Source organism: Anabrus simplex, chromosome 8 (assembly GCF_040414725.1).
Source record: "Anabrus simplex isolate iqAnaSimp1 chromosome 8, ASM4041472v1, whole genome shotgun sequence".
Taxonomy (NCBI): domain Eukaryota; kingdom Metazoa; phylum Arthropoda; class Insecta; order Orthoptera; family Tettigoniidae; genus Anabrus; species Anabrus simplex.
This window is the reverse complement of record NC_090272.1, coordinates 23,057,679-23,073,354: the sequence shown is the minus strand read 5'-3', so window position 1 is coordinate 23,073,354 and position 15,676 is coordinate 23,057,679. Positions and strand designations below refer to the sequence as shown.

At 39.1% G+C, this 15,676-nt stretch overlaps 1 protein-coding gene across 1 annotated transcript in view; it reads right to left on the bottom strand.

The window, feature by feature from the left end:
• RnrS (ribonucleoside-diphosphate reductase subunit M2) overlaps positions 1-15,676 on the bottom strand; it is a 46,204-nt gene that overhangs the window by 9,378 nt on the left and 21,150 nt on the right. The window contains exon 5 of the mRNA XM_067152816.2: positions 11,015-11,243. Coding sequence (XP_067008917.1) covers positions 11,015-11,243 — 229 coding nt within the window. The remainder of the gene's footprint in view (positions 1-11,014; positions 11,244-15,676) is intronic.

Genomic DNA, 15,676 nt, shown 5'->3' with positions numbered 1-15,676 from the left:
TAAAATGTTTGCTGTATGTTTTTCAGTGTATGTGGATGGTGTTATTAAAGAACCTAAGTCCTACTTGGACCCAGTGCAACTTACAATGGTTTTATAATGGGAAAAAATGACATGTACAGGGACAATTTGTATGTACTGTCACAAGTGAAATGTTAGGTTGAAAGCTTAATAACGGGGTGTAAGGCTATTTGTGGATGTCGTCGCGTGTCTGAAAACTTTCTTAGGATGCAAAGAATTACCCTGCTTTCCCCACACCCTTGTAGGGTCGCAAGTGTGAACTGGATGCCCACCCCACTTCTGTGGTGGTTGGTCGTGTATGAAGAGGCGAGTACTGGAACAAACACCGAGCAAGTGGCTGTGTGGTTTGGGACACGTAGCCGTTAGCTTGCATTAGGCAACAACACAGTCGGCAGCAATGAAGATGGTTTTCCGTGGTTTCCCATTTTCACATCAGGCAAATGTTGGGCTATGGTCGCTTCCATCCGACTCCTAGCCCTTTTGTATCCCATCGTCGCCATTAAGACCTACCAGTGCCGGTGTGATGTACAGCAAACCACTTACAAACACTAGTCCCCAAGCCCTACAAGGTTAAAATCCCCGACCCAGCCGGGAACGGAACCCAGGATCCTTCTGAAGCTACAGGCTCTGCGCTGACCCTTCAGCCAAGGATGTGATGCAATGAATTGCTTCATAGGTAGTTTACTCTACGACAGTAAAGTTTTCAATATACAGTAAAAATTAAATATTCACAAACACACAAAAATCACTATTTTATAATATTTCCTATCCTAAAATTAGGCTGCCAGAATTATTTGCGTATATACAGTGTATTATCTAATCATAAACAACAATGAATAGTAGAAACTTTTATCCACACTGACCATAGAACATCTATTTTTGGCAGTGGAACCTCAATTATCCGTTCCCGGAAACGTTTTCCCGGAATGTGTGTTCAAATTACAAGGTCCCGCGAGCACCGTAATTAAATCATGTTGTAAAAATCCCACATTATCCGCTCCTCGAATAAATGATTTCTCGGATCAACCGCCCAGAAATTCCAGACCCATCAATGCTAAATCCTCGATCAATGGTTTTTTAATAAACGATACCTCACGAAAGGATGGCTAAGGCATACTTACGGATCTTGGCGTTAACGCCCGTCATTGCGATAATTAGAGCAAGTACTGTACCGGTACTGGAAAAGCGATCGGCGGTGAACTTGCATAAGGGACCATCTTAGCTTCGCATTCAGGTGATATTGTTTAGAGAATATCGGAAAATCAAAGCAGAGAGTGGCCACAACAATTGTAAGGAGACACTGCACATTTTGACAGCTCTGCTTGAAGACAAAAAGAGTTTCGTCAAATTAGATGTTTATATATTTACATTTTTCAATTGTACTACCGAACAGGCAGGAATCTAAACTGCTCCTTCTTAACACAAATTTATTACTTTACTATCATTGTACATGATTATGTTAGCGAGACCAGAACACATGTTGCACCTTACATTAAAAAAGAAAGCCATGGGAGGTCATGGGATCGATTGCCTATTACTGTTTAGGTTCTAATGTAAGACTTGGAATTTTACGTTTTCGTGTTAAAATAAAAAAAAAACGCAGTTTTATTTGCGCACGTTACGTTTAAATGGTTTGTATCATTTCCAACTCGTACTGACATGTGCAGCAAGAGTGCTTTCCAGATGACCTCAAGGTCAAGAATAACCGTCATTTCTGAAGTTTTTATGATATTTCTTTTCCAATTTGATTGGATTAGATTAGAGACGGGCAGAACTGAATATAAGCATTCGGGAACTTGAGAATCAATACTTGCATTCAAAACCATATTTTCGAGTTCAACATAACCTATTACATAAAATCAGCTTCATGGTCCGTATCGCACTTCAATAGATTCACAATTAAGTATTTAGAGGAAGTTTCCTCTATAAAATTGACAAAGTAATGCTTTAGAGGAAGTTTCCTCTAAAGCATTACTTTGTCAATTTTATATATTTTTCATCTAAACAGTGTTATGTGGCTGAAGATGTTGATAATATACGAAACATGTACCACTTTTGACCATTAAAAATTGCCTTAAGCAATCATTGTATCGACTAGGTGGAAAATAAATTAAATACTTAATTGTGAATTCAACATAACCTTTTAAAGTCTATGTAGGCCTAATTTACGCGGTACAAGATTTCCAGAAACTGCCTACGAACAGTATACCGGAGACAAAATTACAATGAAAGATTAAGAAAAGAAGGGATTTCGCCATCATGTTGGGCGCTTTTGTATCTAATATGTTTTTTATTAGATGAGAGAATTAAAAACTACTTGTGGTCGATTGTTGTTTGGCTTGGCGTTATTAGATTTTTCAAAGAGTTTGGCTAATCAAAGTTGCTGAACCGAAAGAAGTTTTCACGGGAAATTGACGAAGATTCCCCTGTAAAACTGAATATAAATTATCGACATTTTGAACTCTTGTACCGGTAATTAATGTGGTTTCGCAGTCTAACATGCCTGCATCATCCAGGGGGCCCGGGTTCGATTCTGACCAGGTCAGGCATTTTACCTGGAAGTCTGGTTCCAGGTCCACTCAGTCGACGTGATTACCTTTAGTTGAGGAGCTATCTAATGGTGAGATGACGACCCTGATCTAGAGAGCCAGGAATGTCGGCCGAGAGGATTCGTCACACTGACCATGCGTCACCTCGTAATCTGCAGGCCTTCGGGCTGAGCAGTGGTCGCTTGGCAGGCCAAGTTCCATTGGGGCTGTAGTTTGGTTTGGTTTAGGAGTTTTTGTAAGATTATAATTGTACTTATTTCATTTTTGTGATGTTTAGCCAAATTGTTGATGGTTTTCATTCATTCCCGGATTTCCTGTTTTCCCTTGTTGTACGTTTTATTTTCATGGTCCCTTGTAAAACGGAGAATCGAGGTTCCACTGTACTTCCTATTAAAACAATAATGAATACCAAATACCAAGGCCCATCTCAGAAATGAGAAATGGCAGACCTAAGGTACACAGTTTAATAACCGATGGTCCACTTGAGAATGGCAGAGTTGAAAACCAATGAAACTTTGCAGTCCTAGCGAGATTCTCAAGATTTGTCCGAGTCCAGTCCCTTTAGCTAATCCATTTCTCATATCCAACAATTCTGTGCAGTCTGTGTGGACGCTTATTCCATGCTAGAACTGGTCTGTTCAACCATCAAAAGTACATCCACAGACAGAAGTGAATTTATTGGAAGAAGTCAATTACTTTGAGACGAGTTAAAGCCAACAACGATATCGGACGACAAACCATCGCCTAGCAGAAAATGCCAAACACGTTATAAATGTAGATTTATTGCAAATTATTTTGATCAAACATGCCTTGTATTTAAATGAACGTTTTGGAAAAATTAATTTTCTTTAAACACTACTAAAATGTATTTGGAAAAATTAATTTTCTTTAAACACTACTAAAATGTATTTGTATATTACCCGTACATGTTAAATTTAGTATGATGTGCCTGAAAGGATTTGAAGCACAAGGGTACATTTTTTCCACAGGCAGCACATGTTCTTATGTCCTTCCTAACGCCTTATCTGGCGGCTAATGCATTTTTCTAGTCTGTGGATGGAATCTTGGAAATGAAATGGCCCTTTTTTAGCTCAAAGAGGGCTTCGTCAATTTTGTACACTCAGTGTGAATGGGGTGTGGCACTTACGTGCCGTTGTCAGGCCCCGTACTACCATCAAACGGAAAGTGTCATTCTCTTCCTTGCATTTGGGGCTCTCCAGATGACCAGGCTGTTTTAAAATGCTACACATGAAGGAACGATTTCTTACACCACTCACGATTCCCGCCCAACCATGTTAGATCAAACAGCTCCAACTACATTAGTTCCTTTATCATGGAGAGTTATTAACAGTTTTGGAGAACTGTGCCAGTCCAGATTGTACTGGTCTACCCTGCTTTAGTGGCAAGTTCATTTGAGGCATTAGAACTGAACATGAAAGCTCCGAGTCCTGTTCTAGGTGATGTCCGTACCTTTTTCCGTGCAAATAATGCTATAGTGAAGATATCCAGTCCCACCCTCGCATGAATGAACATTTTTGTTTCCAAACCTGGCCCTTTTCATAGAGACATTTGAACAAGAAATATACATAATCAAATAAACCGCAGTAGAAAACAACCATCATCCCAACACAGTAAACCGGATATTAAAAAAATCCAACCCAAAAAGAATCCCTCACCCAAATTCAATAAATATGCAGTTCTCAATTTTCTGAATAAAAACACAAAATTGCTAACATATTCAAAATGCAAGGACTTAAAATAGCATTCAGAACAAACAGCACATTACAAAAACAAATTGGAAAAATGTAATCTAAATTAAGAAAGACCAATTCTCCAAATCACAGATACTGAACTCCAATGCAAGATCCAAATTGTAATGTTACATACAATGGCCAGACAAAAAGTAATTTTCATTACAATGATAGAGTTTGTAATTCTCTCAGCTTAGAGCAATCAGAGGGTGGCAATGTAGATTCATGACGAGTAAATCTCTAAGTTGCAAGCGACAACTCATGATTGGTCCGCATTAAAACTCACTATAAGCAAAATTATCACAAAATAATTTTATTTATTATCACCACCAATTCAATACATGCCACATGTTACATGGTTGAAATTTACACAATACCATATAAACTTCTCCAGGACATGTTTTGCCCCTTAAGGGCATCATCAGCCTGTAGGCAACCTTAAGGTCAAATGTCTGAAACCTTATCTATCCATACATGGTTTACAAAGTTCTATTACACATTAAAGACCTCTTAAAATGAATATGCTATAATTATACTATAAAAAGATGCCACATTACACACTATGAGAATCTGGAATTGATGGTATCTTGTACACATGAAAATTAAAACTTCTTGGTGCTGTTCATTCTAGATTCTAAAAAAGTCCAAAGCTAAAATGAATCCTCTTCATAATAACTTGCAGACCATTGGGAAAGCAACAGTCTTGAGTAAAGAGTGTACTCTTCCTTGGGTACGTTTGACCCAATAGTTTATTGTACCTGATCGTGATAAAATCAATGTCAAATAATTATAAACAACAGCTGGATGTTTAACAGTAAATTGGATAAGATTGAGGGTTGTTACTAAAAGGTTGTAATTAGAAATATACGATTGTATGTTTTCTGTCGCGTGAAGCAGTGTCAAGATTCCAAGTTGAGGCTGCTGCTTAATTGTGAAATTGTGTCCTTGGTGTTTATAAACAGTCATGTGTGAATAATATTTCTTGTTGATGTAATTATTAGCCTTAGAGAGGGATATTGTCTGTAATGAATTAGAAGAGAAGTTAGAATTAGTATTCTGAAGCACGCGTATTAACAAGAAACCTCAAATATCTAATATGTCAATTGTGCAGTAACTTACTCGTCAAAGTTGTGCGAATTAAAAGAAATAAGTTTCATAATGATAGATCCGTACTGAACTCTGATTACAATAGAATAAATTAATATATTATTTTGGGTCCACCTTTTCAATACAAAATGTAAATAGTTTAAATTACATAGGGACTAGTTTCGACCTAGTAATAGGTCATCATCAGCCTGAAGCAATTCAAAGCGTAAATATCGAAGAAAAAATAAACAATGTAAACACAAGTACAGTCTTTTTAAAAGTACATACCATGTGGGATATTGAGCAGCAATATATTAAAAATAATAACTCTTCCAATTGACGAAGCACTGAGTGGAAGTTGTTTATTTATGAATAAAGTCCAGTGTGCACTAAAAGATGTTATAAAGAAGAATTATCAGTTGAATGCTGGCTTCTTGAGTTTGCTGTTGTATATTCAAAGAAGTTACATCATTTTTTAAGGTATTCATAGACTTCAAAACACATGGATGTTGGAAAGGCTCTTCAGTTTACATTGTTTATTTTTTTCTTCGATATTTACGCTTTAATTTACTTCAGGCTGATGATGACCTATTACTAGGTCGAAACTAGTCCCTATGTAATTTAAACTATTTACATTTTGTATTGAAAAGGTGGACCCAAAATAATATATTAATTTACTCTATTGTAAAGTTGTGCTAGGTAGATCCGACTGTTCCGGCAGCTACTGCCTGACTAACACTTCTATTCCTGGTGTTACACCGGTGTGGTAAAGGAGGAGTGGGGCGTAGAGGGGGAGAGGGGTTAGGTTGATCCTTATGCACCTGTGCCGTTATTGGAGGGGCGTTAATGGGGGTGGTGTGGGCAGGCCTAACGTTTGGCTTGGTGGATGAAACATCTGGATGAATGGATTTAAAAAGATTTGGGATTTTATTCCGATGTGAATTCACAATATGTATTAATTTGGGTGTTAATTCATACAAAGGACTTTTATTTTTTATGACCTCATTTAGATTATGATTGTTATTATAGGTTTGATCCAAAGAGACATGTAAATTTTCTATGCTTTTATAAGTATAATTGTACCATAACCCTGCCATCCCGGGCCCAATGTGTGGGAAGCCAGGCTCTGTCTGACACAAGCCAGAACAAAGTGGAGAGTGATAGAGGAGTAACACCTCTTTAAAAAACCTTGGTCCAGCTGGCCCGGCTGGTAGTACCTTGTGAGGATCCCTACCAGGGTTACGGTGAAGATAGTCAATGGTTTGGAAGGCAGAAGACGACAATCAAGTCCCAGCGGCGGATAAAGCGGATGAACTATCTTCATTCAGCAGCGTCTGTTCTTCAGTGAAGCGCCTGCGAAAGGCGTCCGACTCCAGAGGAGCGGCCTATTGTCGAGCTCCAGGGCTTACAACCTTGGTTCTACTACCGGAAAGGAGTTTTCCGACCCATACTGGTTCGAACAACCAAGCATCATGGAATGTCGTCACAAAAAGGACACTACCCCAGGTAGTACCTCGTTGAGGGAATCTACCGCTCCTAAGAGCGCAATCAGGCCTGTGGATTCTGGGGAGCCTGAACCAAGATGCTTTGAGGACATTAGTACACGTGCAAAATTAAACACGAAACAGAAATACTACTTTGGGACGCTGAATGTCAATTCACTTGGGAAAACACAAAGAATTGACGATGGTGATGGACAAACACAACATAACCATCTTAGCCATCCAAGAAACAAGATACCTAGATGAAGACATAATGGACATTGAGGGGTATAGGATTTTTAAAGGCAAAAAGGGCTATGAAAATAGGTAAGAACATGCCTTTACTTGGCACAGCTTTTGTTGTTCATAAGAAGGTTGTTAGTTCAATCGTGGACTTCTTCAGCCCCTCTGAGAGACTATCCATTCTAACTCTCAGCTGCAGTAACAAAGGATACACACTGATCAACGTGCACACACTGATCAACGAGGACAACAGACGTAATCCAGAGAAAGTCGAACAGTTTTGGGACCTTCTTGAAGAATAGTTGGAGAAAATACCATCTAAGAACGTCAAGATCTTATAAGACGACTTGAACGCTCAGCTGGGAATAGAACCACAATTCAGATCAACAAATGGAAACTATCATGCTCACAAAATGACTCATAGAAATGGTATAAGACTTGTTAATCTATGTCGTACCTTCAATCTTCAGATAATGTCAACATTCTACAAACACAAGCCAAGCAAACAAAAAACTTGGCGATCACCAGGCAATGTGTGTGGAGAGAAACAGATTGATCATGTAGCAATATCCAAGAGAGCGATTAAGGAAATAATGAACGTTAAAGTGCAGAGAGGTGCCCAGTTTGATTCAGATCATTACCTCTCCAAAATCAAAATTAACTTCATTCCTCTCAATAAGGCCCTGAAACCAAGAAACAGAATTTATAAATACGACCTTGGAAAGTTAAAAATCAATCAAAATGTCTTAGAACAATACCACCAGCAACTGACATTTGAATCTCATGAAGGACAAATATCGCCTCCAAGATCCAACAAGCAGCTAATACTGCAATCCTGACAGCTAAGAAGAGAAAGCATAGGTGGTGGAAAGAGGTGTGTGAAGAAGTGCTGACCCAAAGAACAAATGCCTGGAAAAAGTGGAACTCGACCCGAAGGTCTGAAGATTTCGATGTGTTCAGTGAAGTTTAAAGATAAAAATTTCATTGTTCCGTATTGAAATTATTGATGTTAAAAATTAAATAACTGGAAAGGAGGTTCAACCTATTCAATACTCAAAAGAAAGAAACGTAGCCATCACATTTCTATTTAAATGGGACCGGTTTCGACCTTAGTCCAGGTCATCATCAGCCATAAAAAACATGTAAAATGTTTATGAATGTTGGAGGTCAGTTTCACTCTCTGTTAGGCACAAAGACACGACACCACATTCTGTCCTGCACAAAGTCACAACACTACCAATCAACATGCGAAGATCAAAAAGGCTTGAATTCGCAGACGAACAGATCTGTAGTAGAAGCTCGAAAAGAAGCAGCCAGAACTTTCCGAAGGGCCAAGCGACTATATGAGAAACAGCAGTTAGAACAGATCGATCAGGATTTCCAGAAAAACAATTCCAGAGACTTCTATCAAACATTCACGACTAATCTCAGAGGGTACCAAGCCCCCAGCCTTTGTTTTAGATGAAAATGGAAAGCTGGGCTTGACCAACAAAGAAAAGTGTACGATCATATCTCGTTGTGATGAACCAAAAGAAAGATTCCCTGTGTGCTACTCGATCCACAAACTATCCAACTCAACCCCTCCTCGTAAAGAGGAGATCACACAGATTATAAACAGCTTAAAGAATAATAAGGCAGCTGGTGAAGATTCGATAGTGGCAAAGCTACTGAAGCTGGCAAATGATGAAACTCTAGATGTACTAGTCAAGCTTTTTGAAGATATCTGGAGAACTGGGGTGATACCAACTGAAAGGCTGTCAGCACTAATCCACCCTTTGCACAAGAAAGGTGATAAAAAGAATGTCAACAACTATAGGGGCATCTCATTAGTATCTGTTCCCTATAAGATTTTCTCCAAAGCAGTTCAGAATAGAATAGAAGCTCACCTTGACCAACAGATTGGGGAATATCAGGCTGGCTTCAGAAAAAGCCGTTCGTGCCCAGAACAGATATTTAACCTGAAGAGCATTATCAGGTACAAGAAGACAGGAGGACACAGTAACGTGTTTGTTGACTTTCAGAAAGCACACGACTCCATTGACCGCGAGTCATTAATGAATATTTTGGAAGAGTTTGGAATGGACGATACGTCAAGAAATTTGATCAAACAAACTCTAACCAACACAGTGTCGAAAGTAAAATTTATGGGCTAGATCTCAGAACCGTTTACAATCAGAACGGGTGTCAGACAGGGAGATGGACTATCCCCACTTCTCTTCAACTGTGTTTTGGAAAAAGTCATTCGAGAGTGGAGGAAGTTGTTAGACCAAAAAGAAACAAAGGAAGATCAGTTCAGACTTGGTCCTAAGCACAAAGGGGTGTACGTCGACTGCCTGGCCTTTGCGGATGATCTGGCCATTTTTGCTAACATAGATACAGCAGTCAGCAAGATCAATAGGCTGTCAGAAGTTGCTGAAAAGGTAGGACTCCAGATTTCTATGCCGAAGACAAAATATATGACAAACATCTGGGATGGACCTGAATGGATGATCACTAATCTTGGAAAAATCGGTCAAGTCAAGAATTTCAGATATCTTGGTGAAGTCATCCAGCGGAATGGATTAGAAGAGGAAGCAATCAATGTCAGGATGAGGAAGTTAGACCAGGCATACCAAATGACAAAGAATATCTATAATAAAAAGTCTACGAGTATACGGGCCAAGTTCCGACACTATAACACAGTTGTAAAACCTGAGGGATTATATGCGTCTGAAACTTTGACCTTAAGTTGTAAAGGTCAAGCTGACCGGCTGGAAAAAAGATAGCGCAGGATACTACGAAAAATCCTAGGTAATAGGTGGGTTGATGGACAGTGGCGAATGAGACCAAATGAGGATTTGTACAGCAAGACAGAACCTCTCACAGCATCAATTAAGAAGAGACGGCTATTATTTTACGGTCATCTCTTGACGATGACTGATGATCGGCTAACAAAAAGAATATGGAATTTTATTCAATCTAAATCAACAAGGCCGAGATGGTTCCAGGAATGCGAAAGAGATCTGAGGCAGATTGGTATTTCAGACCAAGAAATTCATGACAGGAACGCATTCAGAAGATTGGTGAACAACTATGAAGTTTTCCAAATGGCATCAACTTCCAGAAGACGGAAAGGACCTTTGTCTGATGAGCATAAACAGGCACTCGTCGCTGGGCTCAGAAGATATTGGCAGGAAGTCAAGGCCAGAACAAGAACAAGACCTAGACACTGAAATGAAGTTGGTTGTTACCACGCAGTCCATAGAGGCTCAACTCGATGTATTAAAAAAGAATAATTGTACCATATCAATTTTAAGAGGTCTTTAATGTAATAGAACTTTCATTGTAAACCATGTATGGATAGACAAGGTTTCAGACATTTGACCTTAAGGTTGGCTACAGGTTGATGATGCCCTTAAGAAGGGACAAAACATGTCCCTAAGAAGTTTATATAGTATTATGTAAATTTCAACCAATTAACACTTGGCATGTATTGAATAGGTGGTGATAATAAATAAATTATTTTGTGATAATTTTGCTTACATCTCTAAGCCCTGAATTGTCTAAGGATCATACCAAAAAAGTAATAGAATTCCATCTGTTAGATTCATCAGTAAGCACAATACTCCCACCCCACATTTGAGTTTAAAAAGACTGGGAAATAATGCGAGAAACTACAGTACGATAAACATAATATCAATAAAAGTTGAAAGTACTTTAGAGCTTAAGATTTAAAATTCAAAACATTTCCATATTTCTCCTTCTCAAAATTAACTGCATAAAACTAGGATACTGATCATACCTAACATTTTAAATGTTAAATCTGTTCTAAAGAATCAGTCATAACAAAACTATATGATTCATGTCTGGAAGTTCAGACAAAAAGAATACAGACTTCAATAGTTACCTCATCTCTCGAAATAAGTTCATTACTGAAGGTTAAACCAGGCATCAAACCCCTCTTCTTCAACCAGAAGATTGCAGCAAAGCTCCCAGAGAAAAAGATGCCCTCAACAGCTGCAAAAGCAACAACCCTTTCACCAAATGAGGCAGATTCGTGTGCAATCCACTGCAAAGCCCAGTCTGCTTTCTTCTTGACGCACGGTAATGTTTCAACGGCATTGAAGAGGAACTCTCTGAAAAGGCCAAGAGAATGAACAAAAAATTCAATGGAAACAAATTCAACAGCTGGCGTACACTAAATTACAACTAGGATTGAATATTACCAGGATAAAATAAAAGCCTACTGACAATACTAATTGTACTGAAATACACAGTAAGATTGTGAAGTATGGGAGCTTAAAGTTCAGCACCATCCTTTTTCCTATAAAAGTTATTACTACTGTAAACTCCTGTGTCTTTTCAGACACATTATAGCATCTCCCTTCCCCTATTCAGGAAGCTATATCTTTTTGTATAAAAGTTACACCCGGAGCCTTCTTTAGCATGTCCAGGACCCCTGCCTTGACAGTTTTATAGATGTTTATGAAAGGGGTGGCATTTTATTATATAAAAGAAAAAAAATTTAAAACTAATCATAGAATAGCAATACATACATGAAAATCTTTATGTACGAAATTGTAGAGCTAATCATCAACTCTTTCCTTGCTGTCAGATGAGTAATTCATTAATCACATCATCAAAATCCGAATTGTTAAAAATTAAGCATTTCTGGTGCACAATCTTTCAAAGTTCATTTTACATAAATTTTAATTTGGAAAAGTGGAGGAAAGAAATTTTAAAAATCCTACTATCTACTTTGAAATCTTAAGTGGAGTTCAACAAAGGAAAAAAGGAAATTTATGAATATACAATACCACAACTTTTTTGACAAATACCAGGTAAATTACATCTAATAAGCTATATCTGCATATGGAATACTTTATCATTATTATTATTATTGTTATTATACATATATAATTCGCTGGGGCCATCAAGGATCACGTTAAGTCTTGTTGCATTTGACACTGAACTTGGCCTTCTTTAGAGCCCAAATTTCCCTCATTCTTTGTGAGTGGGCCTGCTTACGCTCCTCTGTTCGTCAATATTTTCTTGCGGAAGAGATCTGTGTTAAGGGCGTCTTCAGCTGAGATATGTAGCATTTGCAGGTCTTCTTTGGTATTTTCAAACCAGGGAATTGTAGTTTGAATCAAAAAAGTGAAAGATTTCTTTAGTTAACTTTCTTCCGTTCATTCTTTTCAGATGACCGTAAAATCGTGCCCGTCTTTTTCTGATTGTGTCGGTAATTTTCTCTATTTTGCTGTAGACTTCCTTGTTTGATCTCTTTTGATGCATTCTATTTCTGTACTTTGATCCCAAGATTCCTCTCACAATTTTGTGTTCTCTTTTCTCCAGTTCTTCAAGGAGTCCTTTGTTGGCATTTAGAGACAGGGTTTCGGCTGCATATAGAACCACTGGCTACAAAACTGTTTCATAGTGACGTATCTTGGTGTTTTGGGAAAGGCATTTTTTGTTGTAGATTGTGCGGGATGTTTGGTAGGCTATTTCCAGTTTGCGTACTCGCTCCTGAAGTGCTGCTTTGTCCAGTCCATTCTTCATGATGATCTCACCCAGGTATTTGAATTTGTCTACTCGGGTGATGTCTCTGTATTTTGTATGGAGTTTTGGTGGAGCCTCTTTGATGTTAGTCATTAATTCTGTTTCCTCAAACTATATCTGCAAACCAGTTTGTTTGGCAATTTCCTTTAAAATTTCAACTTGAGCTCTAGCGGTTTCTATGTCGTTTGAGAGAACAGCAATATCATCGGCAAATGCTAAGCAGTCTGTTGCGATCTCCTTGGATTTGGTTCCTATTCTCAATGGACTGTAGTTGGTTTCCTGTAATCTCACCCGCCAGGTTCTGATGATCTTTTCAAGAACACAGTTGAAGAGTATCGGGGATAGCCCATCACCGTGTCGGATTCCTGTTTTGATGTCAAAGGAATGCGAGAGACATCCGTGGAACTTCACCTTGGATTTTGTATCGGTCAGGGTGGCTCTAATTAATGCCAGCAGTTTCAAATCAACTCCAAATTCATTTAAGATGTTTAGCAGGACTTCCCAGTCAATGGAGTCGTACGCTTTCTTAAAGTCCACAAAGACAGACACATACTGCTTGTACCTTAGTGTACAATATCTGAAGATCGTTTTGAGATTTTGGATCTGTTCAGCTGTTGAGTGACCTTTTTTTGAACCCTCCTTGGTATTCACCTCTTTGATGTTCGACTTGTGCTTCCAAACGCTCCAGGATAGCAAGTGATAGAATTTTGTAAGTCACGGGTAGCAAAGATATTCCTCTGTAGTTGTTGATGTTCTTCATGCTGCCTTTTTTGTGTAATGGATGGATCAAAGCTATTTTCCAATCTTCGGGTAGGGTCTCCTTGTTCCAAATTTCTTCTATTTGCTTTTGCAAGATATCAAGTGATGCCTCTGGGCCATATTTCCATAGTTCTGCTACTACTGAGTCTTCCCCCGGCGCTTTGTCATTTTTGAGACGGGCAATGTGGCGCTTGATTTCATCTCTGTCGGGTGGTCTGGAATCTGGGTACCTGAGTAAGGGTTCCTTGGTCTCAATGGCGCTTTGCGGTTTAGAGCAATTAAGTAAATTCTTGAAGTAATCTGCCAGAATGCTGCAATTTTCTTCATTTGATGTCACCAATGTGCCGTCCTTTCGCTCAAAGCAGTTTATAGCCAGTGAGTTTGCGTTTGAAGGCTCTGTAGTACTCTCTGCTTTCATTCTTCCGAAAGTATTGTTCTATCTTTTCAATGAGAGATTTTTCGTATTTACGTTTCTCAGTTCTGACCACCCTAGCTGCTTGGGCACGTTGGGTTTTGTAGGTTTCCCAATCATGTTCTGATTTCGTAGAGTAGTACTGTTCCCACGCATTGAGTCTTTCTTGGAGGACTGATTCGCAGGTACCATTCCACCAGGTATGCTTTTTGCTTCTCTTGATTTCTGCAACGTCTTTGGTGGCCTCAACAAGGAGACTTTTGGCGTTGTTAAAGTCACAGTCATTTGATCTAGCCTTCTCCTGGAACTCCTCGACCCTTTGCCGAAGTTTATCATTGTCGAAGCGTGTGATCTGTTTGGTTGTCTTCCTTGTGTTTGCCGGAATTGGTTTGAATTTGATAAGAGACATAATGATCTGAGGCCACATTGATGCCTTTCTTTACCTCGACATTCATAATCTCAGGGCTGTTTCTCCTGGAGATTGCAACATGATCAATTTGGAACTCTCCGAGAGCTTGGACGGGAGAACGCCAAGTCATTTGCTTTCTGGGTAGATGGCGAAAGTGGGTCGACATGACCTGCAGGTTGTGATTTACGCAAATGGACACCAGTCTTTTGCCATTGGGATTGGTTCTTTTATGAGCAGGGTAATTTCCTATAAATTTCTTGTACTTCTGTTCACGACCTAGTTGGTCCCAGAAATTATCAACTCCGTCTGGATCAGACTTGCTTTTATCGTTTGTAGGAGCATGTGCGTTAACTAGGGTGTAGGTTTTGTTCGCGCATTTAATTGTGAATATAAACAATCTCTCATTCACAGGCTTGAAATTTGCAACAGATTTAAGGATCTTGGTTCTAACAGCAAATGCGGTTCCAAGCATCACAGCTCTATTGAGGATTCCTCTTTGCGCTTTGCTCTTGAAAAATCGGTAGCGTTCGGATTCAAAAATCTCTTCATCTGGGTACTTTGTTTCCTGTAGGGCCATTATGGATATCTGATTTTCGTGAAGAGCTTTGGTGAGAGTTTTCAGCTTGCCAGTTTGTGGAAGTGAATTTATGTTGAAAGTTGCTAGAAAGGTTTTAGATTTTGGCCTGAGTTTTTGACTCTTCGGAGTACACTGAGACGCTCCGACTCGTCTCTTGCATGATGTCGAGTCTCCCCCAGAATCCGAACGAGACTCGTGCGCCGTGGCGTTCACGACTAGGGATTTATCCGAAGATTTACTCCCTGTGGTATGTTTCTTGAAATGTTGTGCCATCATGCTTTTTGACTTGACTTTGGTTTGGACGGGTACCCATCCTTTTACAACTAGGGTTGTTAGCCCTAGAGGTTGCCTCAAGATGTTTTCTGGCTTCTGGTCATTTACCAGTCTTCGCCGTAACCCTGGCAAGGGACCATTTTATTTTTCACGGTGGAATTTTATTTCCCTACTACCCTCTGACTCTGCTGGCGGCAGAGCCAGCCGGTAAATCCCCACAAAGGTATTATTATTATTATTATTATTAATAATTACCAATTTGTTTATTTAGCATATGATGAATACAATATTATATACAAAATATACAACTACCATCTCAAGTTCATAAGTAAAGTTTCATGTCAAAATTTAATAGCCAGAGAAGAGCTTCGTTTGAGACACAGTTTAAGTCCTCTATAGAGCCTCTGTAACCACGCAAAGGACACTCAAATGCAATGTGATCCACTGTCTGCTCCCCTTGTCCGCAGTCACATTGCGGTGATGTCTTCCATCCTCATTTGAAGAGTGTGGCTCCACATCTACCTTGGCCGGTCCTAATTCGATTTAGCATCCTCCACTGCCGCCTGGGAAGAGAAAAATC